Source organism: Ochotona princeps, chromosome 11, assembly GCF_030435755.1.
Source record: "Ochotona princeps isolate mOchPri1 chromosome 11, mOchPri1.hap1, whole genome shotgun sequence".
NCBI lineage: Eukaryota > Metazoa > Chordata > Mammalia > Lagomorpha > Ochotonidae > Ochotona > Ochotona princeps.
Window position 1 is genome coordinate 71,703,786 of NC_080842.1, and position 16,950 is coordinate 71,720,735.

At 50.4% G+C, this 16,950-nt stretch overlaps 1 protein-coding gene across 1 annotated transcript in view; it reads left to right on the top strand.

Moving 5' to 3' along the window:
- KIAA0232 (KIAA0232 ortholog) overlaps positions 1-16,950 on the top strand; it is a 73,338-nt gene that overhangs the window by 23,517 nt on the left and 32,871 nt on the right. Inside the window, exon 2 of the mRNA XM_058670307.1 lies at positions 10,333-10,815. Within this exon, the coding sequence (XP_058526290.1) occupies positions 10,588-10,815 (228 nt within the window). The 5' untranslated portion in view covers positions 10,333-10,587. The remainder of the gene's footprint in view (positions 1-10,332; positions 10,816-16,950) is intronic.

Here is a 16,950-nt window from a genome sequence, read left to right on the forward strand (position 1 = left end):
CATTTCTTTGATCTTGACACACTCCAAGAATGGGTCCGAGAAGCTGGTTTTGTGGCATAACAGCTTCAGCCGCTCTCTGCAGTGCCAGCGTCCCACGTGGGCGTGCCCCGCATCTAATCCATCCCTCTGCCGTGTGCCTGCCGAAGCAGCAGGTCGTGGCCCAAGGGCTTGGCCCCTGTAGCCGTTTAGGAAACCCAGATGAAGCTCCTGGGTCCTGAGTTTGGTCTGGCCCAGCTCTGGCTGTTGTGGCATTTCAAATTAAAATGATTTTCTAAAAAGCACTTCCAGCCTCATTTGTGGTGACTGCATTCCCAGGAGGCTGTTCCGCAGCAGTGTGGGTGGGTATAAAGATGAGACCAGAGGCCACAGGGGCGTCTTGAGTATGTAGACCGAGAACGCAGGGTGGCCTAAGAAACTGGAGAAGCCCCTGGAGGAGGTAGAGTGGAACTGACCCTGTGCTCCCGGCTTGTGAAACCTCTGGCCATGCTGCCTCTGTCTCCGCTCCCCTTGCCAAGGGTCACCAGAAGGCTGGTGTCAGCAGTGTTAGACCCCGGAGTTGCTTCCCAGCAGGAGTTCCCAGTTCTGTCCCTTGAAATGGTCACCAGGACCGTTGACCGCTGTCTATTAAAGTGAGGCCTGCTTTGAAAGTGCGAGCACACTGTCCCATGCAGTCCTGGTGTTCTCCAACTCCAGGGTTCAAGGCGGGGCTGTCTGTTAACCCACTGCTGAGTCATCGCTCAGTCCAGGATGGAGATGGAGCACACACGCACGTAAGAGCCTCGGTGCTGAGCGCCTGCAGTTTGGGGTGGTCTGCCTCAGTGGCACGATCCACCTGCCTAACTGAACAACCTTTCTCCAGGTCTGTCTCTTGGCCTCTCCCTGCCGGCTCTCCGTCCTCATGTGGCTTCGTCTGTTTCTGCTGCTGCGCACTCTGACCTTTGACCTTACTGCTGGACCTTCCGTGGTTACTTTGAACTGTAGTGAAATTTATCTGCTGAAATGGGTGATTGTCGCACGTGAAGGTTCCTTTTGGGCACAATGTATTATCTCAAAATACCGTGATTGGCATTTCATTTTCTAGTTGTGAGGAAGTTTCATCTCGTCTGCAGGCACATGGGCAGGGTGGGGCAGGGACCCTGTTGAAATGAATTCACGAACTGTCTCTCCAACAAGTGACTATGTTGACGTCAGGCCCAGTGCTGTGCGGAAGTTCCGAGCTGTCGGGAATGTGCGGCGTTTGCCTTGTAGCCCCTAAGCTGCTCGGGGCTGCTGTGACCGAAGAACTGATTTTCAACCTGAATGTGGTCACATGTGACTGGTGGCTGCTGGAATGGACAGTGGAACAACAGGGAGGGGGTGACACAGACTAGGTGGACAAGAAAATACAGACGTCTGTGTGTGCATGTACTTAAAGTGTTAGTACCATCAGAGCATTTTAGGAAAGTGGTAAGCAGTGCTCCAAAGTATTAACAGTGACTATTACATGCTGAAACGTGTAGGTTTGGTTTAGAAGTGCTCTGAGGCCAGGAGGCTGTGATAGGTTGGACAGGGCCACCTGCGTTGTCGCCATGGACCCACTGTTGTACCTGGTTTTCAGTGCACTCTGGCGCTCCGAGGAGCTGTGCTGTGGCCAAGTACGTGGAGAAAACAGGTCCCCCTAAAACCCGGGCAGCGTGTCACAGGGAGATGCTGTTTGAAGTGATTTTCATGTGCTGGGATCGCATCGCAGAGTCTTATGGAATGAAAAACACGCTCATGTTTAAATTGGCCACGTGTGTCACTCCTACATGCTGCAGAAGCGGAGTTACAGCACAGTGTCTGTCGTGGTTTGTGGAAAGCCCTGACAGCACACTCCGAATGTCAGGAACACTGACCTAATCTGAATTCCCAGTGACACACGTGAGACTGTGCAAGGATGGCGCTGTAGTTCTCGGGAATTTGCCAACATCAGAAATGAAGTTTTGGAAGTTACTGAACTTCAAAGGGATTCTTCACTCTTGGTATACATTGTTATTATTTGAAATGTCATCGTGTTTCTCTACTTGGTGATAAAGGAGGTTTTTACATCAGTCCTATTTTCTCTGGGAAACCAGCTATTTGGGGCTAGTCCATGTTACTCCAAAAACATGTAAGGTAGGTAAAGAGTTAAAAGCATTTAAAAATCCACGTGGTGGCTCTAGTGCAAGGCCCTCCTGGACGGTGAGTGCTGGAGACAGGCCTGGGCTGCCGAGGGCACGGGCAGGGTCAGCTGCTTTTCCTGGCCCCGTCACACTCGGGCGCACAGCTTGTCACTGGGAAGCTCGGGTCAGCACCGGGTGCTTCCACCTTCAATAGATCGCTCTTGTTCAGCACTAGGACTGTGGTTAAGTCCAAGGGCCCTAAGATGGCAACAGGAAGAGCCAAGGTGGGGCTGGCGGCAGGAGGCGGCTGGTTAATTACATGGCCGCTTGAGGGGGCACCCCATGCTTGAGCGCAGATGGTTAATTACATGGCCGTTTAGGGGGGCACCCCATGCTTGAGCACAGATTCCGGTCTGAGCTCCTGTTTCTGATTCAGCTGCTTGCCCCTGTGCCCAGGAAGGCAGAGGGAGAAGGCGAGACTCTTAGGCCGCCGCCTCCATGTGGGAGTCCTGCGGGGAGCTTCCGGCTTCAATGTGACTGTTACAGGCATTTGTGGAGTGAATCAGTGGATGAAAGATCTCCCCCTCCTTCCCTCATCCTTTCTCCTTTCCTTTTCCTCCTTCCCCACCTTCCTAATGAGTAAATACATCTTAAGAAGTAATAAAGGAGGAAGCTCAGTGTGTACGGAGCCTTGCTGCTGAGGGCAGCAGTGGGCTGCCTATGCAGACGCTGGCTGCGCGCTGCGCGGTCTCATGGCCGTGTCCCGGAGACACCAGACCCGACAGCCAGGTGGGGCCTCTGTTTCTGTGTTTATGCTCTGGACGTGACCATTCTGGTCAAGCCTCTCATCTGAGCCTTGTTCTAGAAAATTAAAATGTTACCTGATAAGGGGAGAAGCCCTGATGTGATGAGAACTACTTTATTATAAATGGTGATTTCATAGTTTTTCTTTTTAAAAGATAGTAAGGAGGTTGAGAATATTTTATTTGATAATAATTTATTCATTTGCGGGGCTGGTGCTGTGATGTAGTGGGTAAAGAAGCTGTCTATGGCGCCAGCATCCCGCATGGCGCTGGACTGGGTCCACTGCTCCGCTTGCCGTCCAGCTCCCTGCCGGTGGCCTGGGAAGGCAGCAGCACGTGGGCCAAGTGCTTGGGCCCTTGCAGACACATGGGAGATTTGAACGAAGCTCCTGGCTTCACAGCAGTCCACCTTCAGCCATGGGGGCCATTTGGGCAGTGAAACCAGTGGATGGAAGATTTCTCTTGTCTCTCCCTCGCTGTAACTTTGCCTTTCAAATAGATAAATAAAGAGAAGGGGCAAGTGTGTGCTGTCTTAGCTGCTGATTCACCCCCCAAGGTAATGGATGACCAGGGCAGGGCTGGGCCTGAGCCAGGAGCTGCAGCTGGGAACCCAAGGCCAGCACTCTGGTGTTTTAACTGCTAGCCAAATGCCTGTCAGCTAATATATTTTGAATAATTACTGCTTTCCAGATGATCCTGCTAGTTAAGGAATCTGGGATTAAGCAAGTAACAATGGATAGTGGGACGAGAGTTCACATTAAAACAGCTTGACATTTTGGGACATGCAGAGGCCACACAGTATGGAGATGAGCCTCTCATGCTCATTGCCACGTTTCTGGGAGGATCCGAGGGGAGAGTAAGTGTATGCTTGTTTACATAGGAGAACCTGAGACCTGGGCACACAGTCCAGCTGTTGAGCAACGGAGGTGACAGAGTACTGCCCAGCATCCTGTCCCTGGTCATCTGCTAACAGTTTGAGAACAGGGCAAGAAGCTGAGACCGAAGTTCCAAGAACAGTCCAGACCTGCCGTTATGGTGCAGGGCAAAGCAAGCCGTCCAGAGACTGGTGTGCACCGAGGGCGCTGTGCGGGTGGGGGTCCCCAGGACTGGTGTGTACTGAGGGCGCTGTGCACCGAGGGCGCTGTGCGGGTGGGGGTCCCCAGGACTGGTGTGTACTGAGGGCGCTGTGCAGGAGGGGGGCTGGTGTGCACCGAAGGCGCTGTGCGGGTGGGGGTCCCCAGGACTGGTGTGTACTGAGGGCGCTGTGCGGGTGGGAGGTCCCCAGGACTGGTGTGTACTGAGGGCGCTGTGCAGGAGGGGGGCTGGTGTGCACCGAGGGTGCTGTGCGGGTGGGGGTCCCCAGGACTGGTGTGTACTGAGGGCGCTGTGCGGGTGGGGGGTCCCCAGAACTGGTGTGCACTGAGGGCGCTGTGCAGGAGGGGGGCTGGTGTGCACCGAGGGCGCTGTGCAGGAGGGGGGCTGGTGTGCACCGAGGGCGCTGTGCGGGTGGGGGTCCCCAGGACTGGTGTGTACTGAGGGCGCTGTGTAGGTGGGGGGCTGGTGTGCACCGAGGGTGCTGTGCGGGTGGGGGTCCCCAGGACTGGTGTGTACTGAGGGCGCTGTGTAGGTGGGGGGCTGGTGTGCACCGAGGGCGCTGTGCGGGTGGAGGGCTGGTGTGCACTGAGGGCACTGTGCAGGTGGGGGGCTGGTGTGTACTGAGGGCGCTGTGCAGGTGGGGAGTCCCCAGAACTGGTGTGTACTGAGGGCGCTGTGTAGGTGGGGGGCTGGTGTGCACCGAGGGCGCTGTGAAGGTGGGGGGCTGGTGTGCACTGAGGGTGCTGTGCAGGTGGGGGTCCCCGGGACTGGTGTGCACTAAGTGCTGTGCAGGTGGGCTGCTCTGCAGGTGGGGGTAGGTGACCTGATGCCACAGACCTAGAGGGCTGCACTCTGTTCTGCCTTCCCTGGGTCCCCTGTATTCTGCACTGTGTAGATTATAACCACTAGTGACCCCGTGGACATCAGCAGTTACTCTAGGCCATCTGTTGACCAGGTCTTAGGAAAGCCTCGTTCAGGGTGATTACACAAATGAGAACTTAAACCAGTCTGGACGAGGTCACGTGGAGCCAATGTGTTTTGCTTTATGTTGTATTTGTATACCATTTTAAAATCTATTTTTAAAAATGTTTAATGTGTGCTTGAACAGCATGGTAACAAGGAGTGAAGAGGGAGGAAAAATATCAGTTGATCTTCATCTGTTGGTTTACTCCCCCAGGCCCACAAGCACAGTCCTAGGCCAGGCTGCTTCTGGAAGCCACCCACTCCATCCTGGCTGCCATGGGCATGGCAGGAGCCCAGGTACTGAGCACCCGTTCCCTGCTTCCCACAATGCACACCAGCAGGAGATTGCTTGATCTCAGCCAAAAGGCTACAAGTGATTTTTTTTTAATGAGTTAGAGAAAGATCTCCTCCCATCCACTGGTTCACTCTCCAAATGGCCACAAGGCCAGAACTGGGCTGATCGGGAGCCAGGCGCCTCCTTCTCGGTCTTCCACATGGGGGTCAGGGGCCCTAGAGACTTGGGCCGTCCTCCACTGCTTTCCCAGGCCACAGGCAGGGAGCTGGATGGGAAGTAGAGCAGCCAGGACACGAACTGGTGCCCATATGGGATGCTGGCATTGCAGGCAGAAGCTCGGCCTGCTACGGCACGGCACTGCCCCAGGAGGCTGGATCAGGAACAAGGGAGGTACTCGCTTGGTGGTCCCCACACCCACCTTGTCCTTTCCTGTTAACCTGCTATGTCTTTGATGCTTATACTTAAAGTGGATTTTTTATAGGTAGTTTGTAGTTGAGTTTGCTGTTTTAAAATATAGTCTTTCTCTGCCTTTTAAAGGATATATTTAAATGCTTTTCATTTATTATGATTTCTGATAGCTATCATTGTCTGTCCTCACAGATACTGTATTGATTTCATGTAACTTGTAAGAACCATGTGGGAGCACTTCACAAGGTTCATGGACAAGATTTGAGTTGCTGGTTAATTTTTAAAGAATCTATGCATAGATTTTTTTTAAAGATTTATTTATTTTTGTTGGAATGGCAGGTATAGAGAGAGGAGGAGAGACACAGAGGAAGATCTTCCATCTGCTGATTCATTCCGCAAGTGGCCACAATGGCCAGGGCTGAGCTGATCTGAAGCCAGGAGCCAGGAGCTTCTTCCGGGTTTCCCACGCGGGTACAGGGTCCCAAGGCTTTGGGCTCAATTACTCTCCTAGGCCACAAGCAGGGAGCTGGATTGGAAGCAGAGGATTAGAACCAGTGCCCATATGGGATCCCGATGTGTGCAAGGCGAGGACTTTAGCCGCTAGGCTACCACACCGGGCCCTACACATTGATTTTTAAAATAATACCTTTCTAAAGACCTCTCATATGCATCAATTTAAAATACTTTGGGGTGCTCACACTGGAACATTAAAGGTTACCTGTGGCACTGGTATCCTGTTTGAGCCTGTTTGAATCCCAGCTGCTCCAGTTCTGATCCAGCTCCCTGCTAAGCACCTGGGAGAGCAGCAGAGGGAGCCCGGCTTGCTGGGTCCCTCACAGGGGAGACCCAGGGAAGCTCCCGGCTTTGCTGCCCAGCCCCGCTGTTGCAGTCTTCTGGGGAGTGAGCCAGTGGAAGGAAGGTCTGTCTCTCCCTTCTCTCTCTGACTCTACCTTGGGAATAGGTGAATGAATGTTTAAGAAGAAATCCTGGCACCAGGTTTTACCCTTCAGTTCCATTTCCCACAGACTTTGTGAAGCACATCTAGCAGCATACTCGTTTACTCCTGGTTTTATGTTGCTGTTATCACACATTTTACTTACATATATGTGACAAGTCCTATAATCTGTTGTTTTTGTTCAGTCAGATACTTAAATTTTTTTTTAAGTTTTATTAGAAAGGAAGATTTACAGAGAGAAGGAGAGAGAGAAAAATCTTCCACTCACTGGTTCACTCCCAGGTGGCCTCAATGGCCAGAGCTAAGCCAATCCAAAGCCAGGAGCCTCTTCTGGGTCTCCCACGTGGGTGCAGGGTCCCAAGGCTCTGGGCCGTCCTCGACTGCTTTCCCAGGCCACAGGCAGGCAGCTGGATGGGAAGTGGAGCAGCTGGAACATGAGCTATTGCCCATATGGGATCTCAGTGCATGCAGGACTAGGATTTGGCCCACTGAGCCATCCTGCTGGGTCCCAGCCAGTATGTTTTAAAGATGATTAAGTAGTAAGACAAATGTGGCTGCCCTTTCTAGGTCCTTCTCTCTTTTTAAACATTTCTACTGTTACTTTCGCAGAGGCTGCGCTAGCTTAGGACTGAGCCAGGACTGAGCCAGGACAAAGCAAGGAGCCAGGGCCTCCCCTAGGTCTCCCATGTAGGGAGCAGGGCCATCTTTGCCTGCTCTTCCCCGGCAAGGACCTGGGTTCAAAGTAGAGTTGGGGCTTGAAGCAGTACCTTTCACTTTCCCTTGCATGTAAATAAGAGTAAATGTTTAAAACATACACACACACACGCATGCACGCACACGCACGCACACGCATGCACACACACGCACACACGATGCTTGGATGGTCTCAGTTCCCTGGGTCATTGCTTCCGGCCTGCTCACGACCTCGGCTGCTCTCTACTGACGTTGACCAGCTCGTCAACTTGAGGTGATAGACGCAGGGCTGGACGCATTGATAACCTCTCTGGCATCCTGAGAGCCAATTGGAATGATTTAGGGAAAATTTTCCACTTTGAGAGCTGGAAAATGTAGCTGGTAAAAGTTGTGAAAAATCTTTGGTATAATTTTTCTGATTTTTAAAAAAGGTTTATTATTTATTTGAAAGGCCTGACATGGTGGCTTAGTGGCTAAATCCTCACTTTGCGCGTGTCAGGATCTCAAATGGGCACTGGTTCATGTCCCGGCTGCTCCACTTCGCATCCAGCTCCCTGCTTGTAGCCTAGAAAAGCAGTCGAGGACGGCCCAAGGCCATGGGATGCTGTACCTGCGTGGGAGACCTGGAAGAGGCTCCTGGCTTTGGATCAGCTCGGCTGCAACCATTGCAGCCAAAATGGAGTGAACCAGCTGGTAGAAGATCTTTCTCTCTGTCTGTCCTTCTCTCTGTAAATCTGCCATTCCAATAAAAATAAACGCATTAGGATCCCATATGGGTGCCAGTTCTAATCCCGGCAGCCCCACTTCCCATCCAACTCCCTGCCTGTGGCCTGGGAAAGCCGTGGAGGACGGCCCACAGCTTTGGGACTCTGCACTTGCGTGGGAGACCCTGAAGAGCTCCTGACTCCTGGCTTCAGATCGACACAGTTCTGACTGTTGCGGTCATTTGGAAAGTGAATCATTGGACAGAGGATCTTCCTCTCTATCTCTCCTCCTCTCTGTATATCTGACTTTGCAGTAAAAATAAATAGATCTTTAAAATAAATAAATATTTAAAAAAAGAAGAAGAAAAGGAATGACAGAGAGAGGGTGAGAGAAGGAGAGAGATCTTGTTATCTTCTGGTTCCTCTGCAAGTGACTCAGCGGCCAGCACTGCCAGACTGCAGCCAGCTGCCTGCAGTCATCGGTGTGACCTGTGTCGGTCTGTGTGCTGTCCAGGGACACAGAAGCAGAAGCTGGGTGGGTCAGCCAGCCAGGGGGGAAGCCTCATACAGGACCCCTGGGTGGGTCAGTCAGCCAGGAGGGAAAGCCTCATATAGGACTCCTGGGTGGGTCAGCCAGCAGGAGGGGAAGCCTCCTACAGGACCCCTGGGTGGGTCAGCCAGCAGGAGGGGAAGCCTCATACAGGACCCCTGGGTGGGTCAGTCAGCCAGGAGGGGAAGCCTCGTACAGGACCCCTGGGTGGGTCAGTCAGCCAGGAGGGGAAGCCTCGTACAGGACCCCTGGGTGGGTCAGCCAGCAGGAGGGGAAGCTTTCATGAGGAACCCCAGCTTCATGGACAGAGGCCTCACCCAAGGGCACTACAACAACCCCTTCATCTGGTTTCTACAACTAGAAGATAACTATAATAATGAAGATTTTTTTTAAAAAGAAGAAAAAAAAACCCAGATATACATTAGTGATACATTGGACAAGTACTTTCCTACAGTGGATTTAAAATCTCTATCACAGATAATCGGAAACTCAGCCTAGGTATGAAAAATGTTCTTTACATTTGATGTATGTAAAATTTGTTACATGTTTACATATCAAAGGTAGAAATCTTGGTCTTAAACCCATGGAAAGAGTCTTGCTTTCTGCCTTGATGTGCGTACTAATAGTGTTTAGTTTAAGTTTATTTGGGGTGGCCCTCTGCCGTCTGCCTGGGGTGGCCCTCTGCCGTCTGCCTGGGGTGGCCCTCTGCTGTCTGTTTTTTCTTTCATCTCACTTTCCTTGCCTTCAACTTTTTCTTTTCTCAGTGATATAAACTAATCAAAATTCTGCCACAGAATATTGTGATTTAATAATTCCATTGCTGGATCCATTTGCCATATCCGAAGTGCGTTAATTTAAGGAGTAACAGTAATAAAGTTCTCTATCAACAGATAATCAGAAACTCAGCCTAGGTATGAAAAAACACAGTTGGAATAGTAAGGTAACATGAGTCATGGGCCCGGCGGTGTGGCCTAGTGGCTAAAGTCCTCGCCTTGAACGCACCGGGATCCCATATGGGCGCCGGTTCTAATCCCGGCAGCTCCACTTCCCATCCAGCTCCCTGCTTGTGGCCTGAGAAAGCAGTTGAGGACGGCCCAAAGCTTTGGGACCCTGCACCCGCGTGGGAGACCCGGAAGAGGTTCCTGGCTCCTGGCTTCGGATCAGCACAGTACCGGCCATTGCAGTCCCTTGGGGAGCGAATTATTGGATGGAAGATCTTCCTCGCTGTCTCTCCTCCTCTCTGCATATCTGACTTTGTAATAATATAAATAAATACTAAAAAAAAGCATGAGTCTAAGACAAATTTGTTCTTTACCTTAATTTTTGAGATTGTTGCTGGCAAATTACATCTGTAGTCATACAAAATAAGGGATTTACCGGTATCTAACTTAAGGAGCTCCTTGTTAACCACTGTTTCGATGCGGTTACCATTCTCTCAGCTACTCAAGCTGTGTTACACTTGGGTATGAGCTCTCGGTGTGTTTCAGCCTGGCAGGTAAGCTCGTGACCTGTCCATCTCCTGACACAGCACACTGCAGCATCGCACCCGAGGAGCACATCGGCTTTGAATTCTTTTTTTTTTTTAATTAAAATTAGTTCAAAATATCAAAAGATTATGGGAAAGGGAGGGAATTCTCAGTTATCAAAGATTTTTAATAAAAAACAGCTTATTTGATTTTTTCTTTTTGTCAAAAGATGTGTAACTTAATGTATACTTGTAGATAACAGTGTATTTCTCTTTTGTAGGTTCTGCCAGAAACTTCCATTTGGCCTCAATGTGAAATCAAAGTAGAAATTTCCATCCGTGTGTATGTTGCTTCAGGAGCCCTGGGTCATGTCTGAAGAGGGAAGCTGTGTTCCCGACAGCTGAGCGCCTGCGGAAATCCATGCTGCCCCTCGAGGTGCAGCGTGTCGCCGCCTCCCCGGAGTGACGAGCCAGGCAGCCGCACGCAGCCGCCCAGAGCATGCCGTGCGCCCTAAGCATGCCGGCCACCTAGACTCATGCGCCCTGCCTGTCCAGCTGTGGATGCTCTGCCGTCGGGAAGCTCCTCACATCCTTCCCGGGGCCCTGCGTGTGCTGCCGAGATGTCTCTGCTTCATGCCTTGGGCCCCGTGCAAACCTGGCTGGGACAAGAGCTCGAGAAATGTGGCATCGATGCCATGATCTACACACGCTACGTCCTCAGCCTCCTGCTGCATGACAGCTACGACTACGACCTGCAGGAACAGGTACCTGACAGTCCCTGCGGACCTTCCTGCCAGAGGCCGCTGTCATTCTCTAGAACGTGCTCCCTGTGGGCGGTGCGGACTTACCTGGCCAGACACAGGTGGTGAGGCGGCTTCCGAGTGCAAGTCAGGTGTGCCATTCGGCACGGTCAGGCTCAGTCCCTTCTGTCTTGGCCAGGCACTCTCTGTGTACCTTGCTTCTGGGCTTGTCACGGAACTGACTGCTTGCCGCCCTGGAGCAGTGCCCCAGAGGATTGGTTCTGGCCCCTACAGAAGTGAGAGGCTGTGATACTTAAACGCTGAGTCAGCTGTCCTTATTCTAAAGTTTAAGACTACATTTTATCTTCAAGAATGACGTTACACAGTTTGTTAATCACAATGTACACGGACAGGAAGTTTGGGAAGGCATGTAACTTTGCTGAAAGTCCAGGTCCGTCATTATACATCTTGTTTGAGTGAGCGACCCACCAAATGCAGTTCTTGGGAATAATCTCAACTTTGGTCTGACTATCCAGGAGCAAGTACAGTGTGACATGCCAGAGGGCAGTCACCAACAATGAATGGACTGGTTCTGGGTTGTCCCTCTCAGAATGCCATGTGGAATCTTGGCGTGTTTCTGGACCATTGGTAGCAAGAAGGGGTATTTTGTGGGCAGCGCTTGTGGTTCTAAGCCATTGTCACCAACACTGAGCGAAACAACAAGGTTTGATTTGCAAACCACAAAGATGGCCTGCAGGTTTGATGGCCAGTGGGCACTGAGGGCTTGCCAGGCGCTTCAGCATTCCTCAGTGTTGATCTTGTAGTTGCCAGATGCAGCCAGTGGCATCCTGCCTGCCCTCACATGTTACTCCTTCATTAGGGGAGATTCCGGCCATGTAGAGTCTCAAGGAAAGTGACTTAGGATCTAATAATTAGATGTGTTTGCACATAGAAATTTCCTTATTGTCATTTTTCTAGTAAGTGTGGAGTTTTTTAAAAATTTATATATTTGGAATGCAGAGTTACAGAGAGGAAGGAGAGAGAGAGAGAGAAGTCTTCCATCCACTGGTTCATTTCCCAAATGGCCCCAATGGCCAGAGCTAGACCATCTGAAGCCAGGAACCAGAATCTTCTGCTGGGTCTCCCATGGGTGTGCAGGGGCCTATGTATTTGGGCCATTTTCTGCTTTCCCAGGCCACAGTAACAGGGCGGTGGATGGGAAATGGAGCACTCAGGACTTGAACTGATGCCCGTAGGATGTCGGTGTCGCAGTTGGAGGGTTAACCCGGTATGGTACTGCACTGGCCCCAAATGTACTTCTAAGTCATGAAATAACTTCTGTTTTCAGAAATGAAGAGATTTCCTGAAGTTCAGAAATTGTATGCTTTAGTTGTAAACATGTGTTCACAGCAAATGAATATTAGGGTGTTAATATAGCTTTTCATTTCCTTGCATATATTAGCCATTTTGCTCGAGAATACCTGATGAACACAAACATAAAGACTGAACTAAGACATAAATACCTGTACTTACTCAGGTGGCTGTGCTGCTGTCTCTGTAGCAGGTGGAGTCAGGCAGAATGAGGACGCTCAGTGTCTGCAGCTTGTGCTTGGTGTCCCTTCAGAGTTCTGGCTCAGCTTAGGGCGAGGGAGCACGTGCCAAGCCCTGGAATGCTTCTTCATAGAAGCCAAGCTTAGTCTACGGCCATACCACCCTGAACGCGCCCGATCTCGTCGGATCTTGGAAGCTAAGCAGGGTCGGGCCTGGTTAGTACTTGGATGGGAGAAGCCAAGCTTGAGTGCTCAGGAGAAACGGACAGTGACACTCAGTAACACATGACATAGAGATCAGTTAACCCCGTGTTACTTTTCCCTGTAATTATGGTCACTTTTTTTTAAACATTTATTTGAAATAGTTGCAGAGCGAGAAGGAAAGACAGAAAGAGAGCTTTTATCCACTGGTTCACTGCCCAAAGAGCTGGACAGTCTGAAGACTGGAGCTTGGAGCTGCTTCCACTTCTCCCGAATGGGTGCAGGGACCCAAGCGCCTGGGCCGTCGTCCACTGCTTTCCCAGGCACATTGGCAGGGAGCTGGTTTGTAAGTGCAGCAGCTGGGACACACAGCCGCCCCTTTGTGGGATGCTGCATCAGGAGCGGCAGCCTCAGCACTGCACGCTGTGCAGGCCCCAGGGTCACCTTTTAAAGGTTAGAAAAGGCTGCACAGGAGAACATGCACTGTGCACAGTTCAGGAGCCCAGTGAGGGCCAAGGACGGGGCCTTGGCATGGCCCCACAATTCACAGCTGCAGTTGCTGTCCTGACCCCTGTTTATGCTGGGCTGACCGCCTGGCCTTGGCTCCCCTTCTGAGTGTACCTGTCCTGGGATCTCCGTCCAGCCCCTACTTGCACTTAGATAGCTTCAAGGCTGCTGTTCAACTCCTAGTCATATGTCCTGCATCCAGTATGCCACTTTTCCAAGTCTTAGTTAAAATATACACATGAAAAGTCTTGCACTTTGAAGCCAACTTTGTGCCTGGATTTGGTCTCAGCTGTGCAGCTGGGCAGACCATGCCCTGATGGAGGCGGAAAAGCCAGGCGGCTCCACCTGCCGACCTCTGGCGTGACATGTCAGCGTGTGCTTGTAGAGAGCTGCTTTTTTATTTCCATAACTTTTCTTCTTGCATTCTGTCTTTTCCTCTCTTTTGTCACAGTCAGTGTGTCCTGACGAGTCCAATCTTGGTTCATCAAGAATTCACTGATCTTTGTTGTTGTTGAAGATTTGTGTATTTGTATTGCAAAGGCAGAGTCACAGAGTAAAGCAGAGACCATAAGTAAGATCTTCTGTTTCCTGGTTCACTGCTCCAGTGATGCAACAGTCAGAGCTGGACCTGTGTGAAGCCAGGAGCTGGGACTTCCTCCAGATCTGCCATGCAGATGTGTGGGCCAAGGCTCGGGGCCATCTCCACTGCTTTCCCAGGACATAAGCAGAGAGCTGGATGGGAAGTGGGGCAGTGCTTATATGGGATGCTGGGGCTTGAAGATGGAGGATTAGCCTGTTGAGACACCGTGCTAACCCGTTGATTGTTCTTTAGATGATTTTTTTTTCCTCATTTTTTCCCCATTATCCAAAACCCAGGCCAACTTTGTCCAATTTGATGATTTCCAGTGACAGCAGTGTCCCCTCCCAACAGGAGCGTATTCCCAGTGGAGAGCTCTGTGTTCTGCACGGCGGTGACACCCTCTGGGCGGAAACCGCGGGCATTCGTCTGAAGAACGCTACTGTTTTCTCATGCAGTGCTTCCACGTGTCAGATTAGCAGAACTTTGTGTACTTGTCATTTGGTCACCCGTGGGAGCGCTGTCATATTCGCTCTGTTTCTGTCTTGGCTTCTCCTCACGCCCACTAATGAATAAATCAGTGTGTACGGAAGTAAGGACTTGCTCCCAGATAGCCGCAGGACGACTGCAACGTCCGTGTGGGGTCTAACACACAGTACTCAGCAGTGTTCTCAATGCACTGCTCGCTGTCCTCTCAGCCTGTGTTGTCGGCTTGGCCTGTCACATGTGTGTAATCTAATCTAGAACAGTTCTGTGTTGTTCCCTCGTGTCCTGTGACATTGATACTTTTGGAGAGTCCAGGCCAGTTTTCTTCCAAAATGCCTCTGACTTGGGGTCTCCTGGATGCTGCTTTGTATCTAGACTGCTAATGGTGACGGCAGTCATTCCCTTGGTGGGGAGGTTTCCTTCTTAGATGCTGCGTCAGATGGTACGTCCAGCGGTCCATTTTGTTGTTGATGGTCTTGTAGCCAGCGAGTGCAGAGAGAGTGGCTCTTCTGCTGCTTGCATCCGTGGTTCCACCCTGAATCAGCTGGTACTGTGGCGTGCTGCACTTACCCCTGTATGTTCTGCTGTAGCACCTTCCCCTTCCAGAGTCAGCAGCCTGAGCCTGGCATTGTGGCAGAACAATGTTAGGCCGTTGCCTGGGATGCTGGTTTCCCATACAAGCACTGGTTCAAGTCCCACATGTTCCACTTCAGTCCAGCACCCTGCTTACATGTCTGGGTGCTTACAGACCTGCTTACCCTGCTTACAGACCTGGCCCCTGTAACCTTTGTGGACATGACCGTGACACAGTTGGGTCTTACACTAAGGACTAACAGAGTCCAGTGGCAGTTACTTCTATTTCTTTGTCACATGATGACTAGCTTTAAAAAAATGGTAATTTTAGAAAGTTAAAGTAAAAAGTCAGGGCTGCTGCAGTGGCTCAGCAGGCTAATTCTTTGCCGAGCAGTGCTCCCTGTGGGTACTGATTCGTGTCCTGGCTGCTCCATTTCCCATCCAGCTCCCTGCTGTGGCCTGGGAAGGCAGTTGAGAACAGCTCAAAGCCTTGGGACCCTGCACCCGCGTGGGAGACCTGGAGGAGGTTCCCCGCTTTGGGTCAGCTTGGTTGTGGCCATTGCGGCCATTTGGAGAGTGAACCAGTGGGTAGAAAATCTGTGTGTGTGTCTTTCTCTGTATATCTGCCTTTCCAATAAATAAATCTTTTTTTTTGTTTTTTGAAGTAAGAATCATTTGATGTTACATATAGGCAAAATGGCCTGGATTTGTTCACCAAAAGTATAATGTGGAAAGATTCTACATACAAAAAAACTAAGAGGTTAGTATTTTTTAAACTTCCACATTTGTTTATTGGTTAATTTGAGTATGAAAGTGCTAACCTATATGCTGAAATTTCTTTTAGTTAAATTCTGAATTGTTTGGGTTCCTTGCAGCTAAAGCATATTTTTTTAACAGTGTCTGAACTGGTATGTTTGAAATTAATGAAGCCAAGCATTTTCCTACACACCTGGGGATCACCCTGAGTAATAACCTTAGCTGTAGGATGAAGCTTAAAACTATTTCCTGTCAGATTTAAAATTATTTCATGTTAAAATAAAATGCAAAATTTTATACCTTAGCAATATGAGAATGGAAGTAGGAGTTAGTGCTAATGATAGGTATATAAATTTACATGCTTTTTATTTTTAGTCTGCCATCTTAGTGTTTTTATATGTAGAATCTTTCCATAAATAGATTCTGGGGCCCAGCAAGATGGCTCAGTGGCTAAATCATCACCTTGCAAGCTCCAGGATCCCATATGGGTGCTGATTTGTGTCCCAGCTGCTCCACTTCCCATCCAGCTCCTGGCCTGTGGCCTGGGAAAGCAGGCCAGGATGGCCCAAAGCCTTGGGACCCTGCACCAGTGTGGGAGACCCTGGAGAAGCTCCTGGCTTCAGTTTAGCTCTGGCCGTGGCCACTTGTGGAGAAGGGTGGAAGATCTTTCTCTTTTTCCTTCTGTCTGTAAAGTTGCCTTTCCTATATAATTAAATCTTTTTTTTTTTAAAGCATAAAAAGAACAAAGATTCTGTGTATAAATATTTCTGGGGCGGGTGCTGAGGGCATATCAGGTTAAACCCCCCCCCGGGGCCTGGGCATCCCACATGGGCACCTGTTTGTGTCCTGATGCTCCGCTTCCCAGCCAGCTCCCTGCTAAAGTGTCTGGGAAAGCAGTGGAGTCCTTGGGCTCCTGCACATACAAGGCAGACCTGATAGACGCTCCTGGCTCCCAACTTACAGCTTGCTCAGCTCTAGCATCAGGGCCATGTGTGGAGTAAGCCAGCAGGCAGATGATCTCTCTGTCCTTTCTTTTTAACTCTGACTTCCAAAGACATAACTAACCTTAAAAAAAACTTCACATTTCGACCCTGTTTTTTTTTAAAGATTTATTTATTTTTATTACAAAGTCAGATATGCAGAGAGGAGGAGAGACAGAGAGGAAGATCTTCCGTCTGATGATTCACTCCCCAAGTGAGCCGCAACGGCCGGTGTTGCACCAATTCGAAGCCAGGAGCCAGGAACTTCCTCCAGGTCTCCCACGTGGGTGCAGGGTCCCAATGCATTGGGCCGGCCTCGACTACTTTCCCAGGCCACAAACAGGGAGCTGGATGGGAAGTGGAGCAGCCAGGATTAGAACCGGCGCCCAAATGGGATCCCAGGGCATTCAAGGCGAGGACTTTAGCTGCTAGGCCACCACACCAGGCCCAAATTATATTATTTTTAAAGCTGGTTATTCAGTGTTGTTAAATGTAGATTAAATAACGAGAGGTTCACACAATACATGAG